This window comes from Lepidochelys olivacea, assembly GCF_965140295.1.
Source record: "Lepidochelys olivacea isolate rLepOli2 genome assembly, chromosome: 4".
NCBI lineage: Eukaryota > Metazoa > Chordata > Testudines > Cheloniidae > Lepidochelys > Lepidochelys olivacea.
In genome coordinates, this window is record NC_140414.1 from 73,964,616 (window position 1) to 73,983,116 (window position 18,501).

General features: G+C 37.9%; 1 protein-coding gene across 1 annotated transcript in view; it reads left to right on the forward strand.

The window, feature by feature from the left end:
* TLL1 (tolloid like 1) overlaps positions 1–18,501 on the forward strand; it is a 201,431-nt gene that overhangs the window by 132,966 nt on the left and 49,964 nt on the right. The window contains exons 9-10 of the mRNA XM_084626930.1: positions 1,477–1,601; positions 10,572–10,687. Coding sequence (XP_084483056.1) covers positions 1,477–1,601; positions 10,572–10,687 — 241 coding nt within the window. The remainder of the gene's footprint in view (positions 1–1,476; positions 1,602–10,571; positions 10,688–18,501) is intronic.

The window sequence follows — 18,501 nt, forward strand, 5'->3', positions numbered from 1 at the left end:
TGCTGGAGACCGCAAAAGAGGAATTTAAAATTTTAAATTCACTTGGTTGGTCATTTTCAGGTTATACCAGTGGAAAAATAAAATTGTTTCTCGTTAAAGTTGCTGTTTTGTTTTACAAAAATTCTGCTTTGTTCCTAGAAATAGTTATTCAGGTGGTCAGTTAGTACTTTGAACTGTTTCTTCTAATATTTGAAATAGAAGTATTTCCTACAGTCTGTCTTTATGGAATAATTCCAGTGATGTCATCGGGAGTTTTATGTGTGCAATGACAGCAGAATATAGGCCAGACATTCAAAATGGCCAATCTAGTGTACTTTAAAAAGCAACCTCTATTCTTAGGCTCAGATTTTTGCCTTAACACTGAGTATTATGAAACCACATTATGCAGTCAATACTGATAAATGGTAATACAAGATTTTAGCTTTCGGTGTATGTGCTACAAGTATAAATGAGTATCAAAAATAAGAAAGAAAATCTAGCAAAATGTGTAAGAAGCCCAGTGACATGACATCAGAATTCAAAGGTTTTCAGACTCCGTAGCATGTTAATGGAACATATTTCTTTGTTCATATTTCTCCTAATATTAATTTAATACTACCAAAATTAACTCATGAAAAATCAGGTTTTTAAAAAATCAGACGTAAATCCATCAAACCAAGGACATTCTGAGATAAGATTAATACCTAATCTTGTTCTCTGGTACATCAGAGTCATTTGGAGTAATTCTGCTGAAGTCAAATGAGTTAGCATGGATTTGTAATCGAAAGCAGAATTTGGCTCACCATTCATGTCTTAGCAGCAGCAGGATAGCTCAGGGATCTAACACAACAGAAGAATGCTCTTACTACATACCCTTACATTGAAATAGCTTAGCACAGTTGCATGAATTAAAGATGCATTGGCAACCTTAATTCTGAATCACCCTGCTTTTCATGGCTGTAACTAAGACCTTAAACACCTCCTTGAAACTTCATTCAGAACAGGGACTTTGGAGGAAGAATTTCACAACAAGGCAATGTGTAATTGTTTGTGTTTTTTAAATATGGAATGCTTCACGAATTTGCGTGTCCTCCTTGCCAGGCAGACAAAACAGGCTAAGCAAACAACAGATCCTGTCTTCAATGTGACAAGTGCTAGGTCCCAACAATCTTTTTCATTTAATTTAAATTTGAATAGGAAATTTCTGGGCTGTTATTATCTATTCAGAATACAAAAGTAGTTGCCAGTTTGCATTACAGCAAGACTATTTTCTAATATCATTGCTACTGTTTAAGCCATTTTTTAAACTTGGGGAATTTTTCTCTTCCATTCACTTTTTCTTTTCTTTTGTTTGTTTCATATTTTGCATTTTACCTTTTTAATTATGCCAAATATGTTTATTATTTATAAAATAGATATTATATAATATAAACACAAGGACAGTTTTATTAAAAATTGCTAAGGTTTTATGAGTCTATTTTTTTTTTTTTTTTTTAGGGGTATGTTTCTGGATACAATTCTTCCTTCCCGTGATGATAATGGTATACGACCTGCCATTGGTCAGCGTACTCGTCTAAGTAAAGGAGATATTGCACAGGCAAGAAAGCTGTACAGATGTCCAGGTATTTCACCATAAAAACACACACACACACAAGCATGCTTCACTATGTTGTTGAAGAGAAATAATAAATCTTTTCAGTAGGCTGTTTACTAATCCATTTCCATGCTGGCAAGTGATGTGTACACGTCAAGAATCAGATCATAAAAATGTTGCAGGTGAGGACTGTGGAATGCAAAGCTTTTACGTGTAGATAAACTGCCTGAAACTGAATTTACTCATGTGACAGTTCCATTCTTGCTTGCGTTTAGTTTTTCAGTGACTAGAAAAAATAACATAATACTTTGTCAGTTCTTATTTACATTTTGTAATTTAAAACCCGAGCTATACTTAGATAGATTATAGCGATTTGTAGTGTAACACGACATTGGAATCTGAGTGTCCTCCAAAGGATCATTCTCAACATTTTTGTGTGCACATAAGTATGAATGGAGTGCAGAAATGACATTTTTAATCAATAAACATATTACACCCCTGCAGTGAGTTATATCTTGTAGATACATTTTGCCTATTCAGAATATGAAAATGTGCAATTTAAAACTACAAATTAAATGAATTATAAGTGCACTGATAAGATCAGATACAGTTACATGTCTATTATAGTCAGTATTTGAATATCATCAGCCTAGTTATCCCAATTCTTTTAAAACAGTTTTGAAGTAGAGTTATAGTCTGATCTCTCAGACACTGATGTAAATCTGAGCAACTCAGTTTAAGCCAAGGGGCTCAGTCCTTTACCACTGTGATGTGTGTCAGAGATGGGAGAGCAGGCTGTGATTTCCCAATTATGGGTTTGGCTGGGGCCAGTTCAAAATTTAGTGTAATTTAGAGCAGCCTCAGGGTTACCACAATGGCCATCTACCAGCCAGAATTTCCCAGAGTGCAGCATGCTCTCACCATGCCCCATATGGTGGGCTAGGAAGGACATGATGGCTGGGAGAATTCCCACATGATTGTTGAAGCCAGTTATATGGCCACTTTGTACCACTTGAGCCACAAAAGGACTCAGGATTGAGCCAGTGGATTGCTTGAGATTTACATTAGTGTCAGTGGGATCAGAATCTGGCAAAAGATGTGTGTATGCACACAACACAAAGTAAGTGGCATGAGAGTTATCAGTTGGCTAACAGTTATACATTGATTTGGTGAATTAAGAAGTTCTTCCATGTACACTGTACAGAGTTGTAGGGTGACCAAGGAAACCATCTTCTATAATTTCCTTTTAAAATCATTTCAACAGCCTGAAAAACCCTTTAGGAGCAATTTTTAAAATGTTATTTGTAATTTTTTACAATATAAATAGGTTTCAATAAATAAGATACTTGCATAAATACATTATGCACTACTAAATAGATTGTCAAAGAGTAAAATATGCATGGGGGAAGAGAGTCTTTTTGTCTTACAAGCACTTAGGAATGATATATACCTACAGGCACCAGCAAAATTCTTGAAGATGAAGAGAGTCAGTAGAGCCAAGAACGCTGTGCGTTGAGTCAGTATTTGTGTGATCAAAATGAATGAGGTAAACACCTCATTATATTCTGACAATATGTAGTACATCTGAATGACACCCTAGGCATGCATTTGTTTTTTTCAATCTATTTGGAAAATAGATTGAAACTAAAACTAACCTCAAAACAAATGTTCAGGGACAAGAAGTTTTTATGTTCACCATGATGATTATTCATAACTGGCCATAGATATTGTCGGTGTTTTTTTCTGCAGTGATCTTTGGGTCTGCAGGGATCTGGCTTTACAATATCATACAGTGCTTCTGTTTTCAATATGTTTTGAAAAATAGTAGCTATTATTTGCAGCACTGACAGACTAATACCCTCATTGTTATGAATGGGACTAGTTGAATGAGTAAGAGATGCAGGAGTATGTCCCTTTTTTGTGAAACACTTTGGCAAATTTTGGGCCGAAGGTTGTTGTATAAGAATCTGGTTTACTTGCATGCATTAGTCCTATCACAATGAGTAAGAATGCTCATGTGAGTAAAACCACAGGATTAGCTCTAAATGTAAAATATTATTATTTAATATAAAATGGTAAATGTCCTCCATTAGTAAAATATTGAAAGCGAAAAAATGCTTAAATTGCAAAACATACAGCAAAGATTTCAAAAATTAACATCCAATAATAAACAAAACCACCTTCAGAAACTGGTACACTATTGTGATTAAAATATATTTCACTGCCGACGGTAAGGAATATTAAGAGTTAATAGAGACATATTAAGCTTTCTGTTTCATGTGAAACAACATGGGATCATGTTAATATATCAGGCTATGAAACTTCTGATGTTTGTTGTATTTTATAGCTATGCTATATTACCTGTATGGGTTGGAAAATGTTAATCACAATGTTTTCTTGTGGTAGAACAACAGTGTTATTAATAGTGTGAATATTTGCATAGTTTTCTACTTCTATGTTTTAATTACATTAATTTTAATAAAATAAAACATAGACACAGAAGATAATCATTTGAATGACATGATTTTTATGGAATATATTCAACTTGGAGCTTTTTAAAGGAATTCTTATGTACTTGACTGTATTCATCCTGATATTTGCACTTCCAAATCTCCAATTAGTCCTATAAACAGAGGCTATCCAGGAAGCCATCTATTGCTTCTGAGGGATTACAAATACTTGTGTGGAATCCTGACCATGATCAGTACTCTGTACTGAGGGTTATTTAGAATAAAGCACCTGAAGAGTTGCTGGGTGAATATTCCTGTTTCTCCAGCTTCTCTAGCCTGTGGGAAAACAGCCTCACTGGTGTTTAGTTAGTGTCATTACCCTAGAAAGTGTTTACAGGATGAGAGACATATTTCAACTTTGGAGAGACTGGGTGATAAAATGATATGTCCTGTTTTCACCAGGTCTGAAGGTGCCAGGACTATAAGATTTAAAAGATAGGAGTTTGATCGTTTGTACTTTTTAGTTTGGATTGTGGTTTTTGTGACCTGTGTCCAGGAGAAAACAGCTACTGATTTGGCACGGTTACTTCTTAATATTAAGTAAACAGAAAATACTCTTCCAGCATTTTGGCCCAGGTGTGCAGACTCTGAGTCTTTGAAATTTTACACATATATTATTAAGAAAAAAAAGGAGTAGGAAAAATAAATGAAGGAGAAGATGGACATTGATAGGTACAAAGCAAAAGAGAGATGAGTAGGAAAAAAGGGGGAAAGGAAGGAGGGGTAAATATGGAGAGGAGCAGGCAGAGCAAGGCTGGCAGTAGAGAGTTTAGGAAGGAAAGAGGCAGGAGGAGAGAAGTTTTGCCAAACAACCAGAGTTTAAATTATGAAAAGCAGTCTCATCACATCATTGGTGTACTGGGACTGTGAAGTTCTTGAGGGGGAGGTCCAGTTTCTTTCCTGTCCTGCTGCTGCTGAAGTGGTCTCTGCTGTTCCTAGATTTAATCCCTGGAAAGTCCAGCTTTGCTTCTTGTACACTGTATAATTGGTCCAGGGAGGGGGAAGAGAGGCTTCTGAGGCTTGGGAGGGGGAGCGGGCCGCAACTTCTCCCTTTCCCATTCCTGCTGTTGCTGAGGAAGACCCTGCTGCTCCTGGGGCCTGGCCCAGACCTCCCTGTTTGGTCAAAAATAGTTGGCCACTAATTCTATACTCCTTATTTTCTTCATGCCCAACTTGAGACACCTGGAGTCTGATTTGCAAAGGTGCTGAGCACTCACAGCTGCAACTGGTGTCAATAGGAGCTGTGTTTTGAACATATAAAATGTTAAGTACTCAGAAAAATCATGCCGTAGGCATATCAGGTTTGCAGCCCAAAATTAGTGGATGCTTGACAATTGTAGCCTTAATTTCATGTGCTTCATATTCACACCCATAAACTGGTGATACGTAATGACACTTTACCTCACAGGGGTGTTGTAAAGATAAATTCATTACTGTTTGAACAACTCATATACTGTGATGATAAATGCCATAGAAAAACCCACAAGGAAACTAATAATTCTGTATTCAGTGCATTGTTTAAACAGTGTGTGCCAAATAAGTCCACGGGGGCCACACACAGAATGATAAAAGGATAGAAGGATTAAAAAAAAATATTGAATAGCTACCCGTTCAGTAAAAACAGTCCATCTTACGAACTGAATGAGGCAGTGGTCCGGTGGAAAAAATATTATGTGATCATGTAATTAAAGGCTGTATCATAATGCATGCACTTGAATTAATTTAGGCATTTCCCAATTTTTGAGCTTTTGGTTTTGCAACCTGAAATACATATGTACAGCACCAATACTATTCTCCAGTCCAGCTTCAGTGCAGGAAACTAAAATACTTCCTAAACATTTTTATACAAGTAAGCCACCATTAAATCAGAGCAGAGTCACCATTAAATCAGTTATCATTTACACACATTTATCATACAGTGGTACTGAGACTCTTTTTAGTATTTCCCCCATAACTGTAAAAGAAGATACTGCAGCATCTCAAACACTTGTATGTAGCAAATACTGATTATGGTTTGGTTTTTTTAGTTTAAAGATATAGTATTTATCTGTTGCAAGTATTTTAAAGGCATCTTTTATTGTGGTGATATGCTTCACGTATTTGTAAATATTAGCAGCCTTGTAACTTTCAAATTTCAGTTTGACTCTTAATCAGGGAGGGAGCAGATCAGGTCAGCAAAATTTTGCAGACATGCTGGGGTTTTGCTAACCTATGCTATATAGTTAATGAAATATTGACAAATTTCACTGCTTTGTATGTGTGTATGGTGTGACACACATGACCGTTTCCATATCCTTTTATCTGTTTGCTATCTGTAAAAATTGCTGATCTTCATAAGGAAGAGGCAGAAATAATTCCCCTCTTCTCACCCCCCCTGCCCCCCCCCAGAACTCCCTTGGTTTCTATAAGGGGTGTTAGAAGTGCAAACTACTTGAGCTGTAAAATAAACAGATTGCCATTCCATACTGGAAGGACTGCAGTTTTGTTTCTACTACATGCCTAACCTAATAAAATTGAAATAGGGCATAACATTTAGAGAAGCCAGGGAATAGAGGAAATACCAGCTATGTTAACCTTTAATAAAGGAGTAAAAGTGATCTTTCTAAAAACAAAGGTGTGTAACATAGAGGTAGTAATTAGTTTATTCTGGCATGAAAAATACCAAAATTGGCTCTTAGGAAATATAAATAAGTCACCATACATTTAATTGTATCATATGGTCACATTTCTTTTTAATAGTGGAGCCCATTACTCATGGACTGCAATGGTCAGTGAAATAGTTTATAGTGAAGCATTTCATAAGCCTAATCACAAATAATGTAATTGTTAGCAGTCCAATTATGGAAAGAAACCTTCTGAATTCTCTTGTGATGGAATTTTAACTAACTGCTTCAAGAACCACTGAACCATTGAAAAGAAATGTGCTTTTAAACAAGGGGGGTGCCCAAATATTGCCCAGTCAAAGGCAGCATTGGCAACTGTCCAGGGACTCAAAGGCTGTGTCTGATTTGTGTGACATATGGAGTAGATTCTATCTGCTCTTATTTTTAATATGGAGTATGTCATCCTATTCTAGTTTAATCTGAGTGAACATTGTCTTTGGAGATGAAAGTAGCCGTTGGCCACTTTGTTCTACTTGGGGCTCAATTTGTTCATGTTACAATAGCAAATTAACAAATAAATCATTAAACTAATTCAGCTTTCAGAATAAAGTAAAGCAAAATGATCAAATCACATGAATACATGACTTTGATTAACAAGCAGAAGAGGTTAATCTACAATCTTTTTTTCTTGGCTGACAAGGGATGTTTAACTTAAACAGTAAATATTGTCAAATATTATGACACAGGAGAGTATTTTAAAACATCAATTATATAAAATTTTATTAGAAAAGATCTGATTTTAAACTCTCCCCTCACTCTATCCAAAGTTTTGGAGTTTTTGGTTTGTCCCGTTATGGGACTCCGTGATTGTTAGGCACCTGGCCTGGGTGTAATTTAAAGCTATAGGAGAAATTCTTCAGGAGCAAACTTGAGCCACTTTGAGATCACTTTGATCCATTTACATTCAGCTGAAGTGACTTCACCACACTGGAGAATCAACCACCAAATCTGGGATCTGAAATTTTACTATTAGCTCTTTTCAGAGAGGTAGTTTAGAAAAAAAACAAACCTATTTCATAGCTCAGCCAGGTAGATGCTGAAATTCTTTAAATGAAATTTTAGGAGCTGTGGTGTTTAACTGGATGAGGCTGAATTTTATAACAATGTAATTTAAGGATCTGAATAGAGTAAATCTCCATATCTTAGCTCTGTGTGCTTTACTGGGCTGCTAGACTCTGATGATTCCCTATGTTACTTCAGTGTCCCCCTCTATTTTTGATACACTGTGGAGTTCGTAACTGCCTTCCATTATATACCTTATGCACTTCAGTGATCTTATATGTGTTACATGGTAATGTGTATACATCTATCTATAGATATATACTGAATTATTGAATGATTTTTTAAATTATGTTTTGTGGTTCAGAGTTAAGGTTGTGTGAAAACAAACACCCCTTACAAGTTGCAATATTGTTAGTAACTCAGCCTCAATGTATGGACTGTAATGATAATGAAATATTTATATGTTACTGTATTAGTTAAATGTATTGCTTAGGTATTTTTAGTTACAATAAACTTGTTATGTAGTTGTTATTGGAATGATAACTATATTGTAGGTTAACAACAGACATCCTAAATGTATAGGAATGAAGCGGGGGAGACTACAGCAGTTCAGGGTCTCTGGGAAATGCATTGTTATTTGAAGATAGTTGTTTGTGTCTCTCGGGTAAATAATACATGGTTTGGTAATTTACCATGAAAGGTTATTTTTAAGCAAAGGCCTGGATTCTTCCATACTGATCTCTTGTACGTGTGGAAGAGGAGGAGACGCCTGTAGCTCCATCCTACCAAGGGAGCTCTTAACAGGATGAGGGTTCGCAGCTGGTGAGAGAAGTTTGAGGAGTGTATGGTTGTGGGGGGAATGGGTGGGAGATGTAGTATATATGTTATCCTCCCACGGGCCTCATGAGTGATCTGCTGAAAAGAAGTTTAGCTTCTATGGTGATGGGGGCCGTATACCTACCTAGGTAGATTGATATGAAAGGCAGCCTGATCTGCGTTACATACATCCTCTCCATGACATGTAAGAACACCACTTCCTCTCTTCAAGAGAGGTTCAAGATGAAGCAACTAAAAGGAGAAGCCTTGGCAGTGTAATCCCATCGAAACCACACTGGTGGGGAGGTGAAAGTGGTGGAGGAGCACGAGCAGGGCTTCTGAAGATAGTGTGCAGTACCTTTGGATCCAGTGGATTTCCTGAATTCCACACAGATCTCATGGGCAGAACCACTCTGGTTCTGCTTCATTGCGTTTGAAGCAATATTATTGTGTCCTGAGGCTTCTTTTAAACCCTGTAGGCAAAGTTTTGGTTTCATATCAGTCAGCACTAGGGAAATCCAGTACAGTTCTCTGCAATTTATCTGAACTTTCACTTATGCTGCATTAAAGTAAACTCTTGTTAATTATGGTAGAGAATTTTCTCTCAAAAGGACTTGTACAGAAGTAATTAATTAACATTTAAGTAGCTTTTCTGTGTATGTAATTTTACATAATTGTAAATTTTTTTAAAAAGAGAGAAACATATTTTTAAAATAAAAGCAGAAAGAGATTTTTCTCTATTTGCTTCCTAAAGGACACAATATTATGCCACTTTGACCTTGAAGATTTTTTAAGGAATGAGAGTCCTTTCCTCCCCCCACCTTTATCACAATCACTATTAAATGTTCAGAAGTCATGCTTACTACTTTGAATGGAGTTTAAACCTGCTGTTACAATGCAGTTATCAGATTACATCTTGGACACATTTTAACAAGGCAGCATCTAACTTTATAGCTGCATTGTCTGTCTATAAAATAGAGTCTCCTTTGTACCCTCTGATCTAAAGGTTTTTCCAGATCATTTATAATTCATTGAGATTTTGATGATACAGTGGTTCACCTGCTGGCAGCTATAGCCCTGTAATTTAAAAGTATTGCAGATCTGATTACACTGTCAGTCACGGGGTAATATTCTCAAGTTCACATCTCTCCGATCACACCTACAAAATCAGTAGGTGAAACAACTTGTTGATTGAAGGTCACAAAGATGACTGACTGTAGGAATCCTACTTGAATCAGCTTTAATGGTAGAGAATGGCAGCAGCTTGTGATGATATAGCTCAGTGGGGAGAAAGAATTATTAATCAGTAACCCAGCAGCTAGCAGCATGATTGACAGGTAAGATAAAGGCTTTTGTAATATAGAATATCAAAGCTTTTGGTATTATGGGTCTTTACATTTGTTTCTCTTTATTATTACTGTACCTCCACAAATCATTTTTGTGCAAGAGATTTTGTTGAAATTAGGATTTAGGTTTTCTGTTCTAATATGAATGAATGACATCAGTTCATATTTAGCCTTAATGCCGGACAATATAAATTATTAAATGAAACCGCTGATTAATTTCTCATATGTCAATCACTTAAGCACTGTGTTTTTCTTTTAGTTCTTCTTAGATAATGTTGGTATGGGTGTGGATACTGCATGTAAATTCAGAAAGTTGTACCAAAATAAAGTCAAAATAAAGGCAAATAATTTTGCCATGTGATTGTCAGCCATAACATTTTTTAAGACTCTTGCAATTTTGGTTTTGTCAGTTGCACAGCGCATAAGTGAAAGGGTTCATGGAAAGAAAAAATGGTGTATAAAACCAAAATGCATAGCAGACTGGTTTAAATCATTGCTTTTGACTAAATCATAACATCACTAGACTACTTTTCATTCTGCCTCTGTACTGAATCAAATCAATTCTAAATAAATATTGTAAAGGAGACACTTCTTCCTGTGTGCCTTATATTTATAAGACACATGAATTTCTCTGTTTTTACCATGTTCTGTTCCTTTACAGCATGTGGAGAAACACTGCAAGAATCTACAGGCAACTTTTCCTCTCCAGGATTTCCAAATGGTTATCCTTCCTACACACACTGTATATGGCGAATCTCTGTTACCCCAGGGGAGAAGGTACTTAACCATTATTTCACCCCCTCTGTCCCTTAAAATAAATACAAGCATTCCTTTTCTAAAAGATACTCTTCCCTGATTATTTAGCCTTTCTTTTTACTTTTTTAAAAAGTTTGCATAATATCAGGAACTGATTCAATCCCTTGAGCGAATATGTTACAGATTTTGAACTGTAGGCAATTGATTTGACTTTGGCCCATGTTGTTAGATGCTCAAAGTTGTTGCCATCTGATGATTGTTTAAGTGAAATAAGTTCATGGCTTTAGTCCACTTCTTAGTAGGTAGATGTTCATATCATAAAAACCCATCAAAACTTGTGCCCCCATTGACAGCTTCAGCCTAGAGGCAGATGGGTTTAATGGGCATGGAGTTTCAAATACCTTCTCATCTGCGTGGATGATCCTTCCAAGATGGGGCTGAGGCACACTGGTTGTACAGCATGGGAAAACCTAGACTGACTGTGCGGCCTACCCAATACCAGCACTTTTAATGCAGTCAGTGGGCTTATATTTGTAAATTGAATATAATACAATAGAAAGTAAGAAGAAACTACTACAAGAGTTTTAAAAGTATCCTTGTAAGCTTTCTCTGGTGTTGTTCTAGTGGAGAATTTGTATACCTTGATTTTGGGAGATTAAGTTTCATTGTGAAAGTTTGCACGAGGCTGAAGCAGAGTCCAAGTTCTCAGCCTGGGTGTAAATTTTAGAAAAAAATGGACCGAGAAAATTATTGGGCTGGTACTAAGTAGGGGAAGGAAATGAGACTTCCTTTCACAAAGGTTCTGTGATATTGAAGGCACAAGCCTGCTCGTCTTTTCTAGGGCATTCCAGCTTTTACCATATTTTGTTCTCATTTATTTACTAGGATATTGACCTCCCTCCAAGTAAACAGATTCAGTGGGATGAAGGGAGAGTTTTCCCACAGACAAAATGTGCAGAAAGAAATACACAAGTACATTTTAAAGAGATGGAAAAGGTATTAGGAGGGCAATATTAAGCAAACTGATACAGTTTTGAAGAGAGAGTTATAAGAACCAAGAAGCACCCTTCATACTAGAGTCAGAAACCCCCAAAACCCCAAAAGCCACCATATTCCACCAGATATTGCATTCAGACCATGCTGTGCTCTCCCACTCAGTACTAGGCTTCCTTCTCTCAAAACAAAATTATTATATTCTTAGTTCTCTCAAGGTCTGTGGCTCTGCAGCCTAAGGAACATGTTTGTTTTCTGATGCACTGATAGATCCCAGAGGGCTGTGAGAGCTGTTGCCATTGTTATGAATAAAAGCAAAGCCTTTTGGAATGTGTTAGTCCTGCTGTTGGCAGGCACATGAAACAGGATGAAAAATAAGCAGCCTCAAATGCTTGGAGGCTGATGGTGGCACTGCAGGCTGGTAGGGAGTGGCAAATAGAAACGGCTGAATAGGAAAAGGTTTGCATGAAGAAAGCAGATACATCTGGAGGGATAATTTTTACATCCCCCCTACCTACACTGCAACACAGTTAATGCTACTGTCACAAAAATGTAATGTCCAGCGTTATTTTCTTTTCTCCCGTAAAATAAATAAATATATAAAGTTTTAGGGTTTAATTGTCGCTGTTTTGTTTAACTTAGAAAGTGGTTCTTCCTGAGGATTTCTAGCATATATGCAATTTCATATGAATGGATCTAAGGACCGTAGGTTTATTATAATATATTTATAATGTTGTTGTGGTGCCCTAAGGCTTGGGGCCCATTATGCTAGACATTGTACAAACTCATAGTAAGAGAGAGCCCCTGTCCTGGAGATCTTACAGTGTAAGAAGACAAAAAACAGATGAAGAACAGAGAATGATTCCCTAAATATACTTTGATATGACATATACTATTTATCAGTCTCAACTCCACCCTGAGGCTCTGAAACAATATCCATTGATTTCTGTAGCAGCTGAGATATATGAATGAATATACACATTTTGTGTAAGTGTTCCATGTATTAAATCAAAGGATTAATTTCTTCCTCATTTCACTCTGTTGTACCTTACTTGATGTAAGGGACTGTGGAAGACTTTGTTACGGCCTAGCTGGGGAACTTCCGCTTTCTCAAGGCCACCCGGTCACTGTAGGACATGGATAACCAGCTATAACCGGCCTTAGGCCAGTTCTGTCTGCCCTGTATGGCCCTTTGCCAGTTCGTGGAAAGCCCCTTCAGGGAAGTACCTAATTCTATATTCATGAGCTGTTTGTGTGTATTGCTTATTATGGCTCGTTGGTCACTCTTTCACCGGACTCCATCCCAGGCAAAGCTCCGGTGTCCTGGGTTCTCCACCTCCGTGACAGCAACGCTTGGAGTCCCCGTTGCGGGTGTGTCACTAACCTTCAATAAAGCCAACAACTCACTGCTTAGCTGCGTGTGGGTCTCGTTTTCCAGAGTACCTCTGCCGGCCTGCGGTGCTTCGAACACCTTGGCCCAGAACACTTGAAATAAATGGGAATACTTATAGAGTAAGAAGAAGAGGAGTACTTGTGGCACCTTAAAGACTAACCAATTTATTAGAGCATAAGCTTTCGTGAGCTACAGCTCACTTCCTCAGATTCATATCGTGGAAACTGCAGCAGACTTTATATATACACAGAGAATATAAAACAATACCTCCTCCCACCCCACTGTCCTGCTGGTAATAGCTTATCTAAAGTGATCATCAGGTGGGCCATTTCCAGCACAAATCCAGGTTTTCTCACCCTCCACCCCCCCACACAAATTCACTCTCCTGCTGGTGATAGCCCATCCAAAGTGACAACTCTTTACACAATGTGCATGACAATCAAGTTGGGCTATTTCCTGCACAAATCCAGGTTTTCTCACATCCCCCCCACCCCCATACACACACAAACTCACTCTCCTGCTGGTAATAGCTGATCCAAACTGATCACTCTTCAAGTTTAAATCCAAGTTAAACCAGAACATCTGGGGGGGGGGGTAGGAAAAAACAAGAGGAAACAGGCTACCTCACATGCACATTGTGTAAAGAGTTGTCACTTTGGATGGGCTATCACCAGCAGGAGAGTGAATTTGTGTGGGGGGGTGGAGCGTGAGAAAACCTGGATTTGTGCTGGAAATGGCCCACCTGATGATCACTTTAGATAAGCTATTACCAGCAGGACAGTGGGGTGGGAGGAGGTATTGTTTCATATTCTCTGTGTATATATAAAGTCTGCTGCAGTTTCCACGATATGCATCTGAGGAAGTGAGCTGTAGCTCATGAAAGCTTATGCTCTAATAAATTGGTTAGTCTCTAAGGTGCCACAAGTACTCCTTTTCTTTTTGTGAATACAGACTAACACGGCTGTTACTCTGAAACCTGTCATTATAGAGTAAGGTACTTAATGTGAGCAAGGGTTGGCAGAATCAGGGTCTAAGGATTAATTGACGTACACAACTCAATGCCTCAGAAACAGATATTTAGGTCCATTTCATGAAAAATCTATGGATGATGGTAGAATATCAGTCTCTTATTCCTTGCATTCCCTATGAAGGAACAATTGAGACATAATTGTGTTTGTATTTTACTTCCTTTGCTTTTAAACACTGAAATAAACTTACAATAATGTTAAGTGCCATCTGTTTTGGGATTTTGCATGCATACTCATTTGCCTTTAAAATAAGGTGTGACCTAATGATGGACTGAGAAGTCTTAACTCCAAACTTCCTGGCTTCTCACGCTCTGGTTTCTTTGGACTGAAAAGTATATTGTTTCAACATAGTCTGGTGGGAATTTTGGTGGGATGTTACTTTTCCCCTATCTTCATTTCAGAATCCACACTGATTTATGCTAGCACAAACCCTCTATGCGGTCATTGGTGGTAGGAAATTATGAGGGATGAGGTTGCAAGTGTGGTATCGGTAAAAAACACTGCCATCTGAAGGGTGAACCCCTGCTTTCTGGCTCCGAGGATTTAGTTAGCATAGGGGGCTAACCTGTACCAATGTTTTCTGGATCTGGCCCTTTGAATATGTAATATTACTCTCTATTTTTCCTTTAGCCTTTATATGGATGCTTAAATAGGACAACTAATCTTCAGTTATTACAAAAGTAATATTCAATTTAAAAAAAATCCTTGGAGAAATATATAGAATAGCTCTGTTTCCACAATGTGTTTTGTTCTTTCTTGTCTCAGCAAGTAAGAGGTGTGATATATTTTATTCTATTTGAGGCTGCAATGGCATGACTGACTTTGCTTACGTAACCAATAATTTCTTAATTGTGCTGACAAATGTTCATTGATTGTCTTTCTCTGGAGACTTTCAGTCATCCTGTCCCCTTGAACTGTTGTTCTGCCTTGTCTCCAGCTCTATGGATTTCTGCAGAGTTTCAAAATGGAATCTTAAATATATTCATGTTGATGTCCCCTGACTGCCCCGACCCCTTTCCATCCCTCCCCGACAGCCCCCCCAGGACTCCCACGCCCTATCCAACCCCCCCCCCCGTTCCCCGACCCCTGAGCGCCCCAGAACCTCCACCCCACCCAACCACTCTCTGTCCCCTGACTGCCCCCTGGAACCTCTTACCCAACTCTCTCACTGCCGTGCTCTTACCATGCCGCTTAGAGCGGCAGGAGCTCGTAGCCCTGCTGCCCGTGCAGTGGCATGGCTGCAGGGAAGGGGGGACAATAGGGGAGAGGCCAGAGCTAGCCTCCCCGGTCCGGAGCGCAAGGGCTGGGCAGGATGGTCCAGAGGGCCGGATGTGGCCTGCGGGCCATAGTTTGCCCACCTCTGACCTAATGAAAAGAGATTGTAGAACTAGTTTTCCATTAAGACTATATTTACTTTTATTTTTGAAGTTCATGGAAAGGCGATTCAATATATAAAAAATAGATAGCTGAAGTATGAAAAAGTAGATAAAATATTACCTAAAACTTTATACCTTCCAATGCAAATAATTAATACATTTCTCTAAAAAGATGTTAACTACTAGAGTAATTAAGAAAAACGTACTGCAGATTCAGGAACAATTGTGACTGATTTTAAAATATTCAGTTCCGATCCCTCAGCTCAGGTTTTAAGCCTAGCATATAATTTGATTAATATTCCATTATTACAGATCTTAGCTTCTGAAATAACTACAGTAGAACCTCAGAGTTACAAACACCAGAGTTACGAACTGACAGGTCAGCAACAAAACTCATTTGGAACCAGAAGTACTCAATCAGGCGGCAGCAGTACTGTGTTAAACGTAAACTACTAAAAAAACAAAGGGAAAGCAGCATTTTTCTTTTGCATAGTAAAGTTTCAAAGCTGTATTAAGTCAGTATTCATTTGTAAACTTGTGAAAACAATCATAACTTTCTGTTCAGAGTTATGGGTATTTCAGAGTTATGAACAACCTCCATTCCCGAAGTGTTTGTAACTTTGAGGTTCTACTGTATGACCCAGAATTCCTACAACTGTTAATTTGTGAGATGATGAAATAAGACCTAAATATTTTATGTTTTCCAATTTATCAAATTTATACTGAAAACATTAATTCTTTGCTTGCAGATTGAGTAATTTAATGCTAGATTCTGGCTGTCCCATATAGTAAGGGGAAAGGGAGAAAAAGATCAAGTAAGGACTGATCCGATTTGTTGCACTGAAAGGGGTGCAGGTCTGTTTTCAAGATGCTTTCCACAGAGCTTATAATATTCCTAAGTGGATAGGAATCAGGCAGAAGCATGTTCTGTTTTCCCCCTCCATCCCAAACTGCCAGCCAGCAAAGCTGGACAGCTGCACAAAGCACTGCTGCACTCATGAAGGGGGCATGGCAGTTCAAGTTCCCTGTAGCACACCAGGGAGCTCTGGGAAAGTGTTTCTGATGCTTCCCCTGGTGCTCTGAACCACCCCGATGCAGGACTGTGTTAAAGGCACAATCTAGCTGTTAAAAGATGGCTAGATTGTGCACCTGTGCACTTAGTCTTGATTTTGTTTAATCCCATTGTTTCATTTTCTTGGGGAGGTTTATCCAGTGTTTTAAATGAGTGTCCGTCTAACTTTTTTCCCAATACTGCCTAACTTTTAAGTTGAGCTATTTAAAATAAGGAAGAAACTATTTTTTTCTTTACTTGAAACTTCTTTCCTTTTCTTGGTATTCAATTGCTCTCAGCCACTTATATTTAAGCTGGGTGTTAGTTTACCTACAATATCTAATTGTTTATTTTCTATTACAAGATCAAGTTGCCTGGGAAAGATTGTGATTTGTGGATAAATACTGTATTGTATGTTCAAAAAGGGACATATACTACACCTTGAAGCAATGAAAATAAACCTTTAAGTGACTATTTGGGTCCATTGTTCAGATTAAAGTGTTATTTTTTTCTTATCACAGTTGGAGTAAGAGAGATTCCCTGACGGTTTTAAATGACAAATGCAGCTGGTACGTGGCTGCCATGGGAATATATTGTAGTAGTGTGAAATCTAAATTAGTGCTCAGTAGTAAATGTTTCCTCTCTAGCAGCATATTTAAAATTTGAGGACTCAGTATTAAAGTCACACGGCACATGCAAGAACGGTCTGTCGCACAGGGTCTGTAATGACTTTCTCTGTTGTAGTGCAAGTGTGCTTCGGCTCAGTCTTTTTATTGAATATTTGGTACCGTACAGTGAGGAATTGTTTTTAAAAGACTTTTGATCTCTTCAACAAAACGCTGTTGCAAGAAAGTAAAGTGTGCTGCTTTCCCCATTGTCCACTAGGTCCAATTTTACCCTTATTTACATGTAGTGTAGCTTCCATTGAAATCGTGAAGAGTTAACCATATGCAGAGCTGTTTCCAGGGTTAGTTTGAATGTTCGGGACCAAACTTCCTAGATTCAAAAAAGGAATAAGAGCAAAGAAGGAAAATGAAAGCTAATGAAAGCCTATGAATTCTAGAAACTGTTTTACAGACTAAACTTGAAATGAGTGATGCTTTATCTTCTTGTTTTGCTGACGTTCTCTTAAATCTGACCTGGTTGTAAGAATCATTGTTACCTTTATCTCGCCTTTATCCCCCTTACAAAGTATGTTAATTTCAGGATACAAAAATAAGTTCCAAGTGAAACCAAAATGTATTAACTTTGACCTTAGCAATGGATTACAGTAATATGTATTTTTAAGCTCCTAATGCTTTACATGTTTACAGCCATTATTTCACAGCAATGTCACCACTACAAGAGAGATATACTTAGCTTCTCATAGAGTGGGCCAGATTGCTAAGGCAGTGCTAGTGAGCTAGGAACCAACCTGTGGCCATTGTGAATGTGTGGCCTCAGTTAACTCTATTCCAGTTGAAAAGCTACATGCTATGATAGTATTGGCTATAATAAGTCTGGAGAAAATGGGATGCTCTGATGCATTATTCTGAACACTCCTCCAGCAATGCTTGTGTCATTAACTAAAAAAATGTGTGTGTATTTATGGATGTACTCAGTTCTTTTCAGCGTGAGTCAGAGACTGCAAGTTCTGAAGTTTCATGTATACACCAAATTCTGATATTGCTATACGTTTATTTAGGGTTTGTTCGAAAAGTAACAGTGTATCCAATTTTTTTTAAATGGTCTTGTTTCCAACACAGGGCACGCCATCACACTGAAAGCACACCCTATATTTTTTGGAATGTAGAGCAAGTTCTCAAAGTAGTAAGGGAAAGAGAACAGTGGTGATTTTATGTCCATAAATAACATTTATACCCATGGATGTTAGAAATGACCCAAGTCCTATTCCCTGAATGGAGCACGGCTTGGGATGAAATAACATCCAATAATGTCTTGTGATGATGTTAGAACAACATTTTACTGTATTGTCACTTTCACATTCGGATTTC